Source organism: Hydra vulgaris, chromosome 09 (genome assembly GCF_038396675.1).
Source record: "Hydra vulgaris chromosome 09, alternate assembly HydraT2T_AEP".
Taxonomy (NCBI): domain Eukaryota; kingdom Metazoa; phylum Cnidaria; class Hydrozoa; order Anthoathecata; family Hydridae; genus Hydra; species Hydra vulgaris.
In genome coordinates, this window is record NC_088928.1 from 18,085,444 (window position 1) to 18,102,159 (window position 16,716).

The window sequence follows — 16,716 nt, forward strand, 5'->3', positions numbered from 1 at the left end:
TTGGTTGTTTTGATTTAGTTTAAAGCAAAACTTACTGTGATGTACTTTATCCATTTAGTAAATCAAATAAATAAAATTTTAAAATAATATTGGCTTCCATGCAGAGATTTAAAGTAGTTTAAATTCAAAAGTGTTTTATGTTGAATAAAATCTTTGTGCAAGACAGCAAAGATCATACTTCTATTCAAAAGATAAATTTATTGTGACATACTTAATAAGGCCCCTTTTAAAAAACTTAGACAAAAAGATTACTTTTAAAAATGGCCAAAAAAAATGCTAAATTAGGAAAGAAAAAAAAATTAACAAAAAAAAACAACAAACAAATTGCGAAAATAATTTTTTTTATATATATTTAAATTATCGCGATACACTTAATTCGAGCCCTGTGATAGGTTTCATTGTGCATTAGATAGATGTGGAGAGGCTATTGATCTGGACATTTCTAAAGCCTTTGATAAAGTTTGGCATATTTGCCTTCTCCATAAACTCTTTTCTTATGGTGCATCAGATAACATCTTTAAGACTGTTGATGTAGGTATACTTTTTGTTTTTAAGATAAATTATACAATTTAATATCTATTTTTAACAATAATTTCACTTTCAAAAAAGCTGCAATTAATATTATGCAAGTTGGTAGTTAACAGAAAGCAAAAAGTAAATCCATAGAATTTCCATACAAGGATGAATAAGAGATTCATAAAGCTATATTGGAATGAGTAAGAAAATGGAAGGACCATGCTGAAGAGAGATCACAATCAAGACTGCTTTTTTCAGAATTGTTAGTCCTTGGGCTTGGCCTTACCTTAAGGTCGAAAATCGAGGCCTAGGTCTTGGTCTTGGACTTGAAAATTTTGGCCTTGGTCTTGATTTTTTTGGCCTTGGCCTTAAAAAAAATACATATTTTCTTATTGATTTCGTTGAATTCTTTTAATAATTGGCCTTAACGTAAGGTAAAAATTAAATTCTTTGGTCTTAAAAATGTTTGCGTAGGCCTTGGCCTTGAAACTCTTAATCTTGGCCTTGACCTTAAAACTCTTGGCCTTGTAACTTTTGGCCTTGCTCTTAGCCTTGGCCTTGTAAGGTGTGGCCTTAGCCTCGCTACTTTTGGCCTTGTTAACAACTCTGACTTTTTTAAGCAATTAAAATCTCATAACTTTTTTGATCAAAGTATATGGTTGTCTGATCTAGCAAATAGCAAATAGAACTAGTGGTAAGATTATTGGAAAGATCTTTAATATAGATGAAAAACAACACAGGAGTGAAGATGATTGAGCATTCATCATCCAAGGCTGAAAACGATACGTCTATTAATAAAAAAAGGAGTGCAAGGCTGGTCTTTTTATGCTTTTTTTGCTTACCCCTAACGTTTTTGCAAAGGAAGTTTTCTGCAAGGCAGTTGCCAGATGTTATCCAAAACACATACTTTTATTAAGACACCATTTCAAGCCTGTACTAAACCACTAAACCAAGAACCACAGGGCAGGGTGTATTTTAAGTGAGAGTTATAAGGCAGCAAGACATCTGCAAGGTTATACTTGGTTACTTGTTACCAGTAGATAGTTGATCATGATGATCTTGATTTGACCTGTAATAATTAGTTTTTTATTATTGACTATTCTTATAATTGGTTATTTAATCAATATTAGCATTGGTATCAGCCTTTTTTTGTCTATCAGCATCAGCCAAAAATGTGCAATTGGTACATAAATATTATTTATATATTTTAGGCTAAGCCACTGTATTCCTGTAAAATTACCTTAACCCCTTCAATAAAAAAAACATAGTTGGCCAAATAACTAAACAAATAATGAATTGCTATTTGATCTTTCTAGGGTGTAAAAGGTGGGTCAGAGGGAACCTTATTTTAATTTTTAGTTTAAACAAGTCTAGTAGGTGAGTTTTCTCACCCTGAGAAACTCACCCCCTATGAAAAAGCTACCAAAAAATGATTTTTATTTTGATAGTTTTGGCATGTGCAAATGACCTGCTTTCAAAATCAAAAAAAAAGTTCTTGGGATAAGGTATAAAGTCACCGTGGATACTCATGTTATATCCACTGTAATTTGTTATTCAAACTTTTGTAATAAACTTTTTTACATGATTGCCATTGAAAATTTGGTTTTTTATAAAATTAGTTACTTCTTTTATCTTATCACTTACAGACTAATTTAAAAGTTAAACAATGATAAAAATTTGCTTAATCGCTTTAGGCCTATGTAATTTAGCTTAAATGAGTACTTAAATTGCAAGCCGCGTAACACTTTATAACAAGGCCTGTAAGAATTATTACAGGCCTTGTATAAAATATTTTAGTATTATAGTAATTAATATTATAGTACTTATAAATTATTAAACTTATTATCATTAAAACTTATGAAACTTGTTACTATTAATTTTGTTATTAATTTTTTTTTAATTAATTTTTTTTAAGGCAACAGCTGAAGCAAATAATCTTGCTGCATTAGCTGCTGCAAAAGACCAATATCAGAGGGACATGGAACAGGTGCATTTTTTTAAATTAAGAAAGACTATTGGGATTTAATTTTTAGGTATACAGTTTAGTTTGCAGCTTAAATAAAATTCCTTTTGAAAAATCTTTTTGTACTTTAAGGAAAAATCAATATTTTAAATAAGTAAATAATCCTACCATCCTTTTTAAATCTTTTTAATTTGAATACAATATTTTGTAAACCATGAGTGAGTTTAATAATTTATAAACCATAAGTGTAACAACATAAAACCTTAGTGGTCACCATATATATTTATATTTTGTAGTTAGTAACTTTTTTTATTTCATAACATAGGCTAAAAGTTTGTCTAAGTTCCAGGTTACAAGATATTTAGCGCCTGAACTGTTTTTAACTTAAAAAAGATGGTTATTGTTATATTATAAAGATGTCAGTTTATGGTAATACGTTTAAAGCAATAGATGCTTGTCCAAACCAAAAGCCTTAGTTATTGAATGTACGCCCACTGTGCTTTTCTCTCAAAAAGTAGTTTGTATATAAACACTCCACTGATCTTTAAAAATTATTTGATATATATGTCTTAGAAATATAGAAAAATAATTATTTGTTTCTTTTAAAGAAATGATTTAACTTGATATTTTAAGCTCAATTTAAAATCTTCAGTTGTTGTATGTACACTAGGGTGTATGTACTTTTAGGTGTATGTACCACTAGGGTGTATGTACCACTGGGGTGATGACTTTTATACAACTTTGTTTCCTTTTATCATTATTTGGTCAGCTTTCACCAAAGATTGAATAAAATCTTACTTTCAAGGTGATAGGTTAAAAAGGCTCATGCACAAAATAATTATAAATATTTTATGTATTCATTTTTATTTTTTGAGGTCATTCAAGCAAATACAAACTAGAACTTAAGCCTTATAGTAAGCTTGTAAACACACAAGGATGTAAAATATTTATGATAATATCATTCAACAAGCTGAATTTCAAGGGGAAGTTGTCTTTGTTGCAACAAAAAATCTTCAATGTGAAATGATTGACTGCTATATCAGCAGTCATTGCTTAAGTAGAAAATGAATGATAAGATTGTATGCAGTAGGGTTGAGCTTTTACCGACTTTTTAATTTACAGGTAAATCAGTAAAGAAAGCATAATTTACCGGTAATTATCGGTAAAATCAGTAAAAAATTAAAAAATCATAGAAACTCATATAAATTTTTTTTTCATTTCAAAATAAAGTCTTTATAAGGTTCAGATTTAACATCTTTATTGATAATTGTTATATTGATAAAAAATGAGCTTTGAGGAAACAAAGTGTATCAAGTAAGTTATCATTCATTCTGGATCAAATCGGAAAAAAGACTCGCTCAGACTCAATGCTTGGTGGAGGGATAGTCTCCAGTGCATTGAGCAAAAGTTCAAGATTGGCAGTTCCCTTTATAGTAGCTTCATAGACTAACATTTCTTTTAAAATGGCTTTGAATTCGTCGTTTGAATTATGGCGCTGTTTTTTGGCCAAATGTCGAATTGCTTCCTCGAGTTCATCTTTAAGTGAAAGTGGATTTTCAACAAGATTTTCTGAGCCACGCACTTCTTGAATGATTTTAAAGTCATCTGGATTTGTTGGGAATAATCTAGACAACAAATCTTTGGCAGCCTTTTGAAGTACAGACTTCATAGGTTGTTTGAAAACTAATAAAAAAATAATAAAATGTTTACTTCATCATCACTGCAAATCAAATGTGGAGAAACGTCTTTCATTATTTTTCTGATTGAATCTTTAACTTTAAGAAACTGTTGAATCATTGACAGTAGATTGTTCCATCTTGTTCTGCAGTCAAGGGTAAGTGAAACCTCTTTTCCATGCTGTTTCTTGATTTCTTCTTGACGGACGTCATTTTTGACTGGAGATTTTTGAAACAACTTGACAATTTTACAGACTTGTTATGACAGATTGCAAGTGCACTTTCACTTTTGGAGAGGGAATATTTTCATCCATGGCAACATCAAGAAAACTGACTTCGGTGTCAGATTCAGACTTGTCACTGCTGATTTCATCTTTGTTTTTTGTTTCTTGCAATGTGTTGTTATCGATTTTTCAGAAAGCCTTCTTGTAAAGCACTTCTTGAACTGCCAAATGAATTCCATGGGTGTAACACGTTTGATGTTGAAACCAGTTTTTCAAACTTAACCATCATGGAAGGTCCATCTGTAACTGAGCAGACAATGCTGTCGCTAATGTTCAACCCAAATTCTGTGACAACTGTTGCAGCTTTTTCAACTGGCAGTGATCCAGAAATTCAAGTCAAGTTCAGATTCTTGTATGTGTGTTTTTGATGAATATTAACATTCACGTACATTCGATTTTTCAAAGAAGTGTACTCATCCAGTGTAATTAAAAAGTGTTTTCCAATGGTCACTAAAGATTTAAAAGTGTTTTTAAGGTCATTTCTCACGCCAGCTGCAAACTTTTTAACTGACTGGATTGCTTGCTTGTGATTTTTTGGAAAATCATAACCTTTTTCACACATATAACTGTTAACAATTGTGTGGAAACTAAATCCATCAGGGCTGTAAGTCTTGAAATCACTTCTTCAATTGGTTGCTTTGGGAAAAAAGTTGAAACCTTTTTAAATTCTGTTGCAGCTTTTGTTGTCAACTTTTTTTGTGTTTCTTTTTTGATTCCATATTTTTTGTCTAGGTGATACCACATTCCAGTTGTGGAACTTGAGTAATTACTGGTTTTTCCACATATTTTGCAAGTCACTGTTTTTTCTTTGTTTAAGATGTAATGTTTCCAAAATGTCTGACATTTTGACTGAAAGCAAATCAAATTGATTGATAAATGCAACAATAAATATATCACAAGAAAGTAATAATGTCTTTCTTAAAATGTTCAGACAAAACTTAATCAACAGAATTAGTTTCCAAACAAATTCAAATAGTTTAGTTGGAAAGTGATTATTAAAGTTTTAATTTATTGATTAAGCTATTTCAAAGCTTTTAGAATATCTTAAAGCATTTTTGAGCATAGTAATTCTGATAACCATCTTCGTTTTTTAAATTTTTGTTTTAGAGACAAACAAATAAACGAGGTGGAGGAGTTCTGATTTACGTAAAGGGAAACAGTATGCATAACATTAGGAATAATATGTGGGTTTCTGACGGTAATAAAGAAATCATAACGAAATTTTAAGCAATAAGAAAATTAATACTCTATTAGGTGTGGCTAAAAATCATGACTTCATTTTACAGCAAAATATTATTCACAAAGGTAGTATAGAAAAGAAAATTAATTTCATAATTGGGGGTTTCAAATGAATTGTTTAATTTATAGTATAGTAATAATCATTTACAGAAAATTACCGACATAATTTTACCGGTAAATCTGTAAAATAGTTTTACTGATTTACTGGTAACTTATCAGTAAGAACTCAACTCTAGTATGTAGTAGCTTGTTCTGGTTTTTAGGCATCGTAATAAATACAAGAAGGGCTAAAACATCACAAGAGCTAAAACAGTGTGCATTGCTGATCTTCAACATCTTTTGAAACTTTACAAAGTGGATCTCATTTTCCTCAGTGACAGAAGACACAAATGAGGTAGTAGAGAAACTTCATGTTGTCTCTGGCATGTAGTTAAGATTTTATTAAGTCCTATCCTGAAAGCTGACACCACACCTTTGCTGCTTTATAGGACAACAGCTTTGAGGTTGTAACAAGCCATCTTGCAATGCTTGTTAGGTTATGGTTCTTTTACTTTTAGAGCAATCAGGTAGTGCTAAGCTGGTATATGTAGACCCCCTAGACGGAGTTGCTTCCGTAGTCTTTTTTCTCTTTGATGAGTGGGTGTTCTTTATATTAGCAGGTTTGTCAGTGAAATAACATTAATATTGCGCAACCATTCTTCTTTGCACAATCGTTTGCTGATCTTAGTTATATCAAACAGTTTATTAATTGCATCAAAATTTTGTTACTTTCTGCAACGATCATAGTTTTTCATAAGTTTTGCTAGTTTTGTATAAATAGGTTGATACATTCTGAAAGTTCATATTTTTCTCCATAGGTCTTTAAGCTCCTCTGCTATAAGACAAGTTCTCGCTCTTCGTTTATTTGCACTAGATTCAAAAAATTTGAAACATTCAATGATGTGTTTTTTTAAGGACATGTGACTTTGTTTGGTCTTCATAGATGTCATACTACATTTTCTTGATACTGTTGGAAACTAGATTAAGTTTTTTGCCTAGGTTGTCATATTTTTCTCTGTTTGTAACTCTTTTATAATTTTATAACTCTTTAGAGTCTTCTGGAGTAATTAAGTTTTAAATAAAACACTAAAAAATATTTATAGCATAATATTTCAATGAAATGAACTTCATTTCAGTCAAAAAATCAGATAAAAGATCTTCCATTCTTGCTTCAGAAAATAATTTTTTTTTTAAATATACTTGGAAAAGGAACTTGGATGCACTTTTGTTGTATGTTATAAATTGCTAATCAACAAACTTTTCCAGAACATTAGTTGTATTGAAAAATACAGTTTTTGTTATCTAATCTCGCATGCTAAATACATGGGAGGATTTTTATATTTTAATAATTTTTTCTTATCACAAAAAATCTTTATCTCAAAACTAAAAAAAAAAATGGAAACCAGCATAAAAATTAGGAAATATCTTATCAGTCACTTTTAAGAATGAAAACTTTCAATGTAATTAGGCTTTTTGTTGAAAATTATCTTTTGGGTTATTTCATACAATGCATATACAGTATTTTGTGGCAAAACTGTTTTAGTGGTTTGCTTTATTAGAACTGTTTTAATTTAATTATACAAACTATAAATAATGAATATGAAGAATATATTTATTGCTGAAACCTTAAAAATCAATATTAAAAGTGTTTTAAACAAAGCTACAATTAAAACTTAAGAATCAAATTTATCTACGTTCAAAAATGTAGCATTTTCGTGTTTTCAACAAAATGAGGAGGAATTGTTTTTTATTGACAGAAAGTTTTTCTGCAGGATGAATTAACTTGATTAGATGTACATAAAATTCTCTTCATGGCATCTTTATTTTACTTCATTCTGGATCTTATACAGGAATGATGTATCTTATATTTTTTTAAATCTTGACCTTCATCATTATATTGGAACTATTAGCAATGATAAACTTTCTATTATTTATATATTTCTATTAGTTACTTTGACAATTTCAGCTAAAAAATTTAATCTCTAATAGTTTAATGTTTTTTTTTAAATAAATTAAATTAATTTATAATTCATATTTAATTAAGTATTCAAATACTTTTCTTTTATATAAAAAAAATGCCAAATCCTTAATCTACAGTTGATGTATGCACACTTAGCTGTGACTTTGGCTATAACAATCGATTTATGTATGCATTGATGCACATTTTCTATAAAAGATTGAAAAAAGTGGTAAACAAAAATAATTAAAAACATAAAACTACTTCAAATAAAACTATTTTTGAAAAAATTGAAAACTTCCACAACACTACGTAACTACCTTACTTGTTTGAAAAATTAATTTATCAAAACGATTTTTAGGAAGCAAATGATGTTTATATTATATTCACTTTATTTGTACACGAGTACAAATAATAAATTTTTTTTCAAACACATTAGATATTCTTATTTACGCAAAATGCATTTATATTTCCAGATTTTTTCTAGATGTCTCTTGCAAATATTTTTGCAAATTTTTCCAGATATTTTTAGGATAAAATTTTCCAGATTTTTAAAATAAGACCTGGATAATCCCTGTGAGTAGAAATTTACTATTAGTTCTTTTTTTATTCTTTAAGCAAATGCATCTTTATATGAAAAAGCTTTTCGTAAAGTTGAAACGAACATTTTTTGTTTTCATATGATTTGGCCAGTGGAGCCATCAAAATCTGGTTTATAATGAAGTAATACATCGCAATTTTCTATCAACCATAAACTTGATTTTTAAAAAATCTTTTTGCCATAAAAAAAACATAAAAACATAAACTTTTCAGTGGTGTGCTTGCAGTATAGTCAATAAAAATCATGTTGATTGATGCATTTTTATGTAGTTGAAATGCAGTCTTGGTCATATTTGAATCTAGCATCAACAACAATGCTTCGTCGAAGACTCTACATTCTTATCTAAATATATTTAATTGATTGCTTTAGCCTTTTCTGTTATGCTTTCTTTATTTAATAAAACTTTTAATGCAAGGAATAATTCATTTAATGAGTGACTTTTTTAAAGTTTTTTTAACATGTCGATACTTAGTTCTTACTCAACACTCTTTGAAGTCAGTTGTTGGTGGTTAACCAGTACAAGAAGAAGGTGAAGAGCTTGTATGATGTTATTTGGGCTACATAAAAATTAATTAAATTATTACTTTCTTGCCAGGTAGCATTGTACTTAACAAATTTAAATTCTGTGCATTTAGCTGTTTCCAGAATAGTTTAAGATATATGGATAAAGGACAACTCAAAGAATGTCAGCAAATGATTGATGCAATACCTTGAATAAAAATTCTGTTATCTCTGAAAGAATTTTAAATATCAAAATAATTCATTTAAAAACAAAATTGAAATTACTGTTGTTTCTTCCAGAACTGTAAAAAAATGATTAGTACTTAAACAAAATGTAATAACATTAGACATACTGAAAAGGTTAAATAAATTTAAATTTTTGGGAGGACATAAGACAGCAACAATTATCATACATACAAAAAAAAAAATTTTTTAATTAAAACTATTGGTTAAAAAATACTTAATAAATATAATAAATATACTTGTTTTTGCAACACTGGACATTAATTATTTGTTACAAATTGAAGGTTGGTTTATCTGACACCTAGCATAAGCAATTTGATAATTAAAAATTGCTAAATAGCCTTTTGAAAACTACATATTTCCTCTAATGAACATGTCTTCATCATTAAAATAAATTTTCAGCATGTTAAGTTGACAGTGATTTTTTGGCGCACTCTGTCCTACTGTGCAATATGTCCTACTGTGCAATATGTCCTACTGTGCAATATGTCCTACTGTGCAATGGTATAAAGTTTATATAAGCATACTAAATTCAATTCAATTCAATAAAACAGCTGTTCAAAAAGCGCTGTTAATTTGACTGCAAGATACATTAAAATTAAATTGTTTTATGCATGTTCTGTAAAAAATTCCCACCTACCTTTTCATTAAGACCTCTTTCCGCCCCCCTCCCCCTTCCTCTTTCTTTGCTTATAATATCTGGATCATGGCGTACTTTATAACCGGTCTATTCACCATACAGATGGTTTCATAAACTGGAGGCGAGTTTTTTTAATCAAAAATCACAGAAAAAATAATATTTTTTAGAATTGAACATGAAAATTATTTTTTAATGAAGAAATAAAACTAAACAACAAAATGTATTCAAAATATAATAAAAAATAATAATTTTTATTTTATTATATTAACTATATATGGTATATCTATTTAAATTAAACTGTTTGATTTAACAGAAAACAGTTGCTGTTGACCTTTCTTTGTCAGACCTTAGAGAATACAAATTACAATAGTTTTGAAAAAAAAATTTGAAAGTTTCTTAACTTTCAAACTTTTTTTTAAACTGTTAACTTTCAAAATTTATTTTTTTTAACTGTTGTATTGGTTTTTGTTCATATTTAGTTGATATGATTCTGATACTTGCATCATTAGATTGCATAAAGAAGTTGTGCATGTATTATCAGATACTTCACATAACATAATATAGCAATATATTACCTATTGACAAACTAAATCACCAGCCACAGTTAATCCTCCTCGATTGATTCCCTCAGTAAAATCTCTAAATTTCTCAAAAACACGAGTAATCTGAATCTTCATCATTTTGGACAATAAACCTGACCAAAGCTGTCTGGAAACCTGACAATAAAGCTATGTAGGTTAGAGTCATGTTTACATCTATAGAATATATATACTTATAATATACTTTCTAATTCTGGTTAATTATCAAATATCAAATATTTTTCTTTAGTTAATTAAAAAACATATCTTTCACAAAAATGTCCTGATGTAGTAAAATCAAGATTAACACCATATTTTTCTAATTAAAAAGTAGTTTTTTTTTTATAATAACAACTTTTTCTTGTATTTGTTGTACAGTGATAAAATATGTATCTATCAATCTTTGTCTCAGTTTTCCAAACTGTTTTTCTAAAGGATCTGTTGTAATTGTTCCAAGCAAAATGTATTTATAGCTTGTAGACAAGAGGAACTTTGACAATTCCACAAGACCATTACAAGTATGATATATACTTTATGAAGTATCTTTAGTAAAGCTTTTAAAACAAACTTTTTGAGAAGAGCACATTTGTCTAGCCATGATTCCGAGTTCAAACGGTTTTTGAAGATTAAAATCATCGGAAGAGAAAAAAGCAGCCCCATTCGGATCACGCATATGTATATCTGCGCCAAGGCTATGAACATTAACAGTTCTCCAAAATTCAATTATTATTGAAAGAAAATTTGTCTCAATGATCTTGCCAATTTTTACTTGCTATGGTTTAATGAACTTAAAACACACTGCAACCCAATTATACCGTATCAACCGTTTATATAGTAGAATAAACCAAATAGTATTAAATGCAAATAAAATTTCAAATGTTAATATAAATTTGCCGCATTTTAAAAAAGTCAATGAAAAAAAAGCTGTAACTTGCGTTTTTAAGATCTTAAAGAAAGAACTTAGTTCATGTGTATTTTATAACAGTTTTAAGGCAATTTGTCATTCAGCAAACACAAGAAACAAATATCACTGACCATACCTAAAGTAAAGTTTGAATCCACGAAAAAAGGTTTCTTTTACCAAGGAGTAATTTTGTATAATAGTCTCCCATTCGCTGTTCGCCAGAGTAAGAACCTAAGAGAATTTAAAACTAAACTAATGGATATTTCTCATTTTTAAATTTTATTTTATTCTGTGATAAATCTACTAATGTTTTAATATTATTTTATATTCTAAAGTAACAGTTAATTTTATTTATATCTTAATGTATCAGGGCCCAATAGGATAACAGCCTAATTTATTGTGCTGATTTGGCATTGCCTGTATAAATATTTTACAATAAATAAAGAAAGAAAGAAACAGTATCATCAACATCGTTCAACTCTGGGTGACGTTTTAAATCACAGTCTGATTCTTTACTTTACTTTTAGACAAGTTGAAACTTTTTGCTTTTCAATTGGTGTGGAAATACAGCAACATCTGTAAGTTTAGACAATTAATCATTTGATTTGATTCTGATTTATGCAGTGCTACTATGTGAGACCACTTGGCAACTTTTTTTTCTTTATAAACAAAAGCTCAAGTTCCTGTGATTTTTCAGTCATCCAATTAATGCGAATATTTTTTAAGGTGCACAAAATCATACAGAAGACATATATTATCTTTTGTTTGCCAAGGTACGCCATCTGTTGCCATTTTTTGAAAATAGCTTGATTTACCTGTTACAAACTATAGAAATAACATGGTCACCTGCTGCTTTTATGGCAGATAAAAGAAGGGTAGTTTGTTCAAAATGAAAATTTGAATCGACTTCATGCACGTGACATTGCAAAGTACTCAAATTCTCTTATTTTTAGAACAAAGAATGGCACACGTGTGGCACAAGTGTGTTATGAAAGAACTATAATGATTAAATCAAAACTTGATTTTCTGTTTTAGAATTAAATAAACTCCATTAAATTTATAGTTTCTTATGTTTGTATTCAAATCATTAAAAGATTTTATACCATCTTTTAAATTGAGAATAGACAAATTGTCAGGTTGAACATTTCTAGTTTCTCCATATGAACTTAGAGTTGTTCTGGGACAACCAGATGGTTTAGGTATTAAACTTAGTTTCACAACTTAAACACTAAGGATGTGACTTTTTGGTAACTCCAGTTTCCGATATGAAAAACAGATGAACTTTGGTTTGAAAGTAGCTGAAAAGTCATAGGTTTTATTTAGTTTTTTTATAGGTAAGTCATAGGTTTTATTTGATTTTTAAAAAAAGTCATAGGTTTTATTTAATTTTTTTAAAAAAGTCACCCACCATGACGCTTGATTACACACTGGCTCCCATATATCAGTGAATTTTTTTTCTTCAAAAGTATATCAACCTGGGTCTCAAAAGAACCAGAATTTCATAGAGACTTTAGAAATAATAATGGTCTAAAAATAATAAATTGCTTAAATTTTATATACAAAAAATAACAATTTTTAACTAAAAATTGAAAAGGTCATTTTTTATGACATTTTGTTTGCAATATTTTTTTTTTAATGTTTCAGTAGAAATAATTTAAATTTTGAAATCACTATAAAATTCTGGTTCTTTTGAGACCCAGGTTGATATACTTTTGAAGAAAAAAAAATTTACTGATATATGGGAGTCAGTGTGTAATCAAGGGTCATTGTGGGTGACCTTTTTCAAAATTTAAATAAAACCAATAACTTTTCAGTTACTTTTAAACCAAAGTTAATCTGTTTTTTATATTGGAAACTAAAGATACCAAAAAGTCACATCCCTATTAAACACAGGTGGAGGATTACAAGATCTTTCTTTGCCATAATCTTTTCTCAAAACGTATCCAACAGGCCAGTGCCTTTCGCAAACAAGGGTGTATTTCTTATCTGGTATATTGTCTCTTGGTATAAAAGCCAACTACTTTTTTCTTTCTTCTGGTGTTCAAGGAAGACAAAGAGATTTTTATTGAGAACTTATATCATAATTTCTGTTGCAATTCGTAACATAGCATTGTTATTTGACCCATGTTTATTACAAAGTAAATTTAAAATATAAAAATAAACTAAATAGTTTAGCAAGCACTTCGACTTTATTTTACCGAATAAAGACTTTATTTTACAAAATTAAAAATGTTCACCTCCAGTTAATGATGTCGCCCGTTATAAAGTACGCTATGATCTGGACTAAAATCCCTACCACCTCCCTTTTATTCCCTTCTCCTCCTTTGTGTTTGGAACGTGAGAGTACGAAGATAACAATTTTTATATTTAATTCGTAATTGACTGAATGGATGATTTTTCATTTTTAATGCTAAAAAAAGAATATTGATAGTGCAAACATGAAACGATTTGTACATTAAAAATTTTTTAATTTTGTCAGCATGTTTTAATCTTTTTGGTATTTCTCTGTTCAACATTTGTCTAGAGTTTTAGAACTTATGGTAAGAAATAGAATTGAATAAATAAAAGTTCATTAATATAAAATGTTTTAGTTTTGAATTTAGTTGTGTGGAGGGGATACACCTTATCTTGTTCCAAAAGAGTTAGATAATCGAAGCGAAATATATAAATCAAAAGCACGCACTCTTTTTAATGCCACACGTAAGATGGGTGGTGATGAGTTTTCAAAGGAATATGAACAGCGACTTATACAAGAAATTAACGAACTTTTTGATGGATTTGTGAAAACCAACGATAGTAAGAACATATTTAATGCTGCTCGAACTCCTGCTGTCTTTCTAGTTATTATTGTTCTATCTTATATGACCTCTGGATTTTTTATAATGCTTGGTCTAACGTCTCTTGCTTCTGTGTTTAACATCATTCTTGGTCTTGCTTTATTGGCCGTTGTTGCGTGGGCTTATATACGATTTAGTGGAGAATTGAGAGAAATCGGTAGTCAGTTGGATGATATTGCAGAGTGGATTTGGGATGAGGTTTGTAAACTGTTTTATACTTTACGTTTTATATATTTTATATGAGTGCACAGTGATTTAGAAACACTTGAAATTTGGCCAAAATATAGTTTTTTGAGTAGCGAAATTTAAACAATGTTTTTAGCTAACTATTTTTAACAGTTTCTTATATTTCTAACGGTATTAAAAAATAAGTTCTGAAATGATAGATTTAATTGTTAATTTTTGTTTGAAAATGACCGAATATATATATAAATATATATGTATATATACATTGGGGCATCTAACTTTTTTAGTTTCTAACAGAATGATACAAACTCTCTTTAAAAAAAGAATTGGCTTCGCGAAAGAAGTTTAAGGTAAAAAGTCCTAGTACTATAAAAATCAGATCAAACTCATAAAAATTGCATTTTTTAATTGCATTTTTTATAAGATGTATCAATACATATTTACATTTTTTTATAAATTAAGATAAATTTATCTATTATGTTTGTATACAATGAAAATTAAAATGAAAGGTTTTGTATTTAAGGAGAAAATTAAGTTTTAATAATGATAAAATTTTAACGATAAAAAAGAGTTGTTTTCGGTCATTTTCAAACAAAAAATAACAATTAAATCTATTATTTCAGAACTTATTTTTTTATACCGTTAGAAATATAAGAAACTGTAGGAAATAGTTAGCTAATAACATTGTTTAAATTTCGCTACTCAAAAACTATATTTTGGCCGAATTTCAAATGTTTCTAAATCACTGTGGAGTGGTGAAAACTTGAAATCTTTTTAAATAACACTGTAATAACGTCATAACTGGGAATCGTAAGATACGAATTCAGAGTTTTAGAATATAATATTATTTTAATTAGATCCTGGAGTCTAGTAGCTTTAAGAATATTTAGTAACTTATAAAGTTCATAAGAATAAGGTACAGGACATAAAAAGTACTGAAATTTATCATTTTGTAAATCCGGAAATTTTGCTGTAATATTCAAACTCTCTCAAAAAGGATAGATTTCAAGTCCTGTTAATTTCTTTATAAAGTTTAGAAGTTCCTAAATATTTTTTGATCCAGGACTATTGCGTCCAGACAAAAAGAAAAATCATGGACTCTTTTTGGGACATTTGATTCCCTATAATGAAATTTAAAATAAAACTTTGCCTTATTTTGTGCGTGTTTATAGGTGATGATGAAAGTTTATGTATTTGCGCTGGAACAAGGCACTCAAGCCGTTATACATAGGCAGGTATCTACTTCCAAGAAAAGAGAATGATCATTTGTTTACAAAAATGTATTTTTTTTACTAATTTAAAAAAAATACTTGTAAATGACGAAAATACTTATAAACATCCTTAATAAAAAAAAAAAGAAATTAAAAGATAAATTAGAAAAATATTTTTTTTTTCAACTAAAAACTTTATTTTGTTTTGTTTCTCTAATATTTTCTTAGTAAAAAATGTCAAAAATGATTTTACTGGCTGTTATTGGCAGCAATTTCTTTTTGAGACAAGTTCGAATTTATTTAATTTTGGTAAATTTCTAATTAAGATACGTTTTATGAAATTACATTTTTGAATGCTTAACCGTTGTTTAACACGTTTAATGTTTAATAATGCACGATGGCGACGGCTTTATAAATATATGATTGTAAATTTTTATTAAAGTAATAAAAAATAAAAATAAGTTTTCAAGGAAAAAATATAACTTATTGTTTCTGCTATGACGATCGTTCCTTTTTTCTACGAATGCACTTTTCGAACAATTTTTATTTGTAAAAAATGATTGCGTTTTTTCAGTTTCCCACGCGCAGTGCTGGATTAATGTAGAAGACCCCTCAAAAAAAATTTTATTAAAAAAATCCTTTTAACAAAAAACCAAGTATATCCTGAGAAAAACTATATAACAGAATTCTAAATAATGCAAAACAAATTTATTACTTGCCATGGTTACCGAGTAAAATGGCAGACATCCAAAAATGCTTAGTCTACCCCGGTCATTCTATCTCAGTAACCGAAAGCTTATTGGATATGATTTTTTGGCATATGATTAACAACATAGTAATCTACAAACTGAACTAAAATTGTTCTAAAAAACAAAGTATTTAAGCTATGCTGTGTTTTTCAAAATGGTGTATTTAAAATATTCCATTTTTGTGAACTAAATCTTCTATAAATCAAAAACTCCTAACAGTATTGTAAAACTTTTAGTTCCAATTGTACAACTAGATGTAATAAACATTTGGTGAAAATTTCAGACAAATCTGACTAACAGCTAATGAGATAGCCGGGAGATAAATTGACAACTTGAGAAAAAAGCACTTAAATATTACAATAACAATTTTACCTAATCATAATGTCAAATATTCAGTTTAAAATCTGTTATTCATAAGAACAATAACCAGGATCATATAAACAACCTTCTTGGTCATTCTCTGCGTCAACTTATTTTTTTTTTTTTTTTTTGCATTCACGAATTACTTGTCATCGCTTTTGTTCATGGTTGAACAGTTTTGAAGTGTATATATACCAGGAATCATATTCAATTTTTCAAATAAAAGTATACT

The 16,716-nt window shown here is 28.5% G+C and overlaps 1 protein-coding gene across 1 annotated transcript in view; it reads left to right on the top strand.

Moving 5' to 3' along the window:
• LOC100214807 (atlastin-2) overlaps positions 1-15,857 on the top strand; it is a 45,106-nt gene extending 29,249 nt beyond the window's left edge. The window contains exons 10-12 of the mRNA XM_065804931.1: positions 2,432-2,503; positions 13,745-14,176; positions 15,337-15,857. Coding sequence (XP_065661003.1) covers positions 2,432-2,503; positions 13,745-14,176; positions 15,337-15,426 — 594 coding nt within the window. The 3' untranslated portion in view covers positions 15,427-15,857. The remainder of the gene's footprint in view (positions 1-2,431; positions 2,504-13,744; positions 14,177-15,336) is intronic.
• The last annotated feature ends 859 nt before the right edge of the window (positions 15,858-16,716 follow it).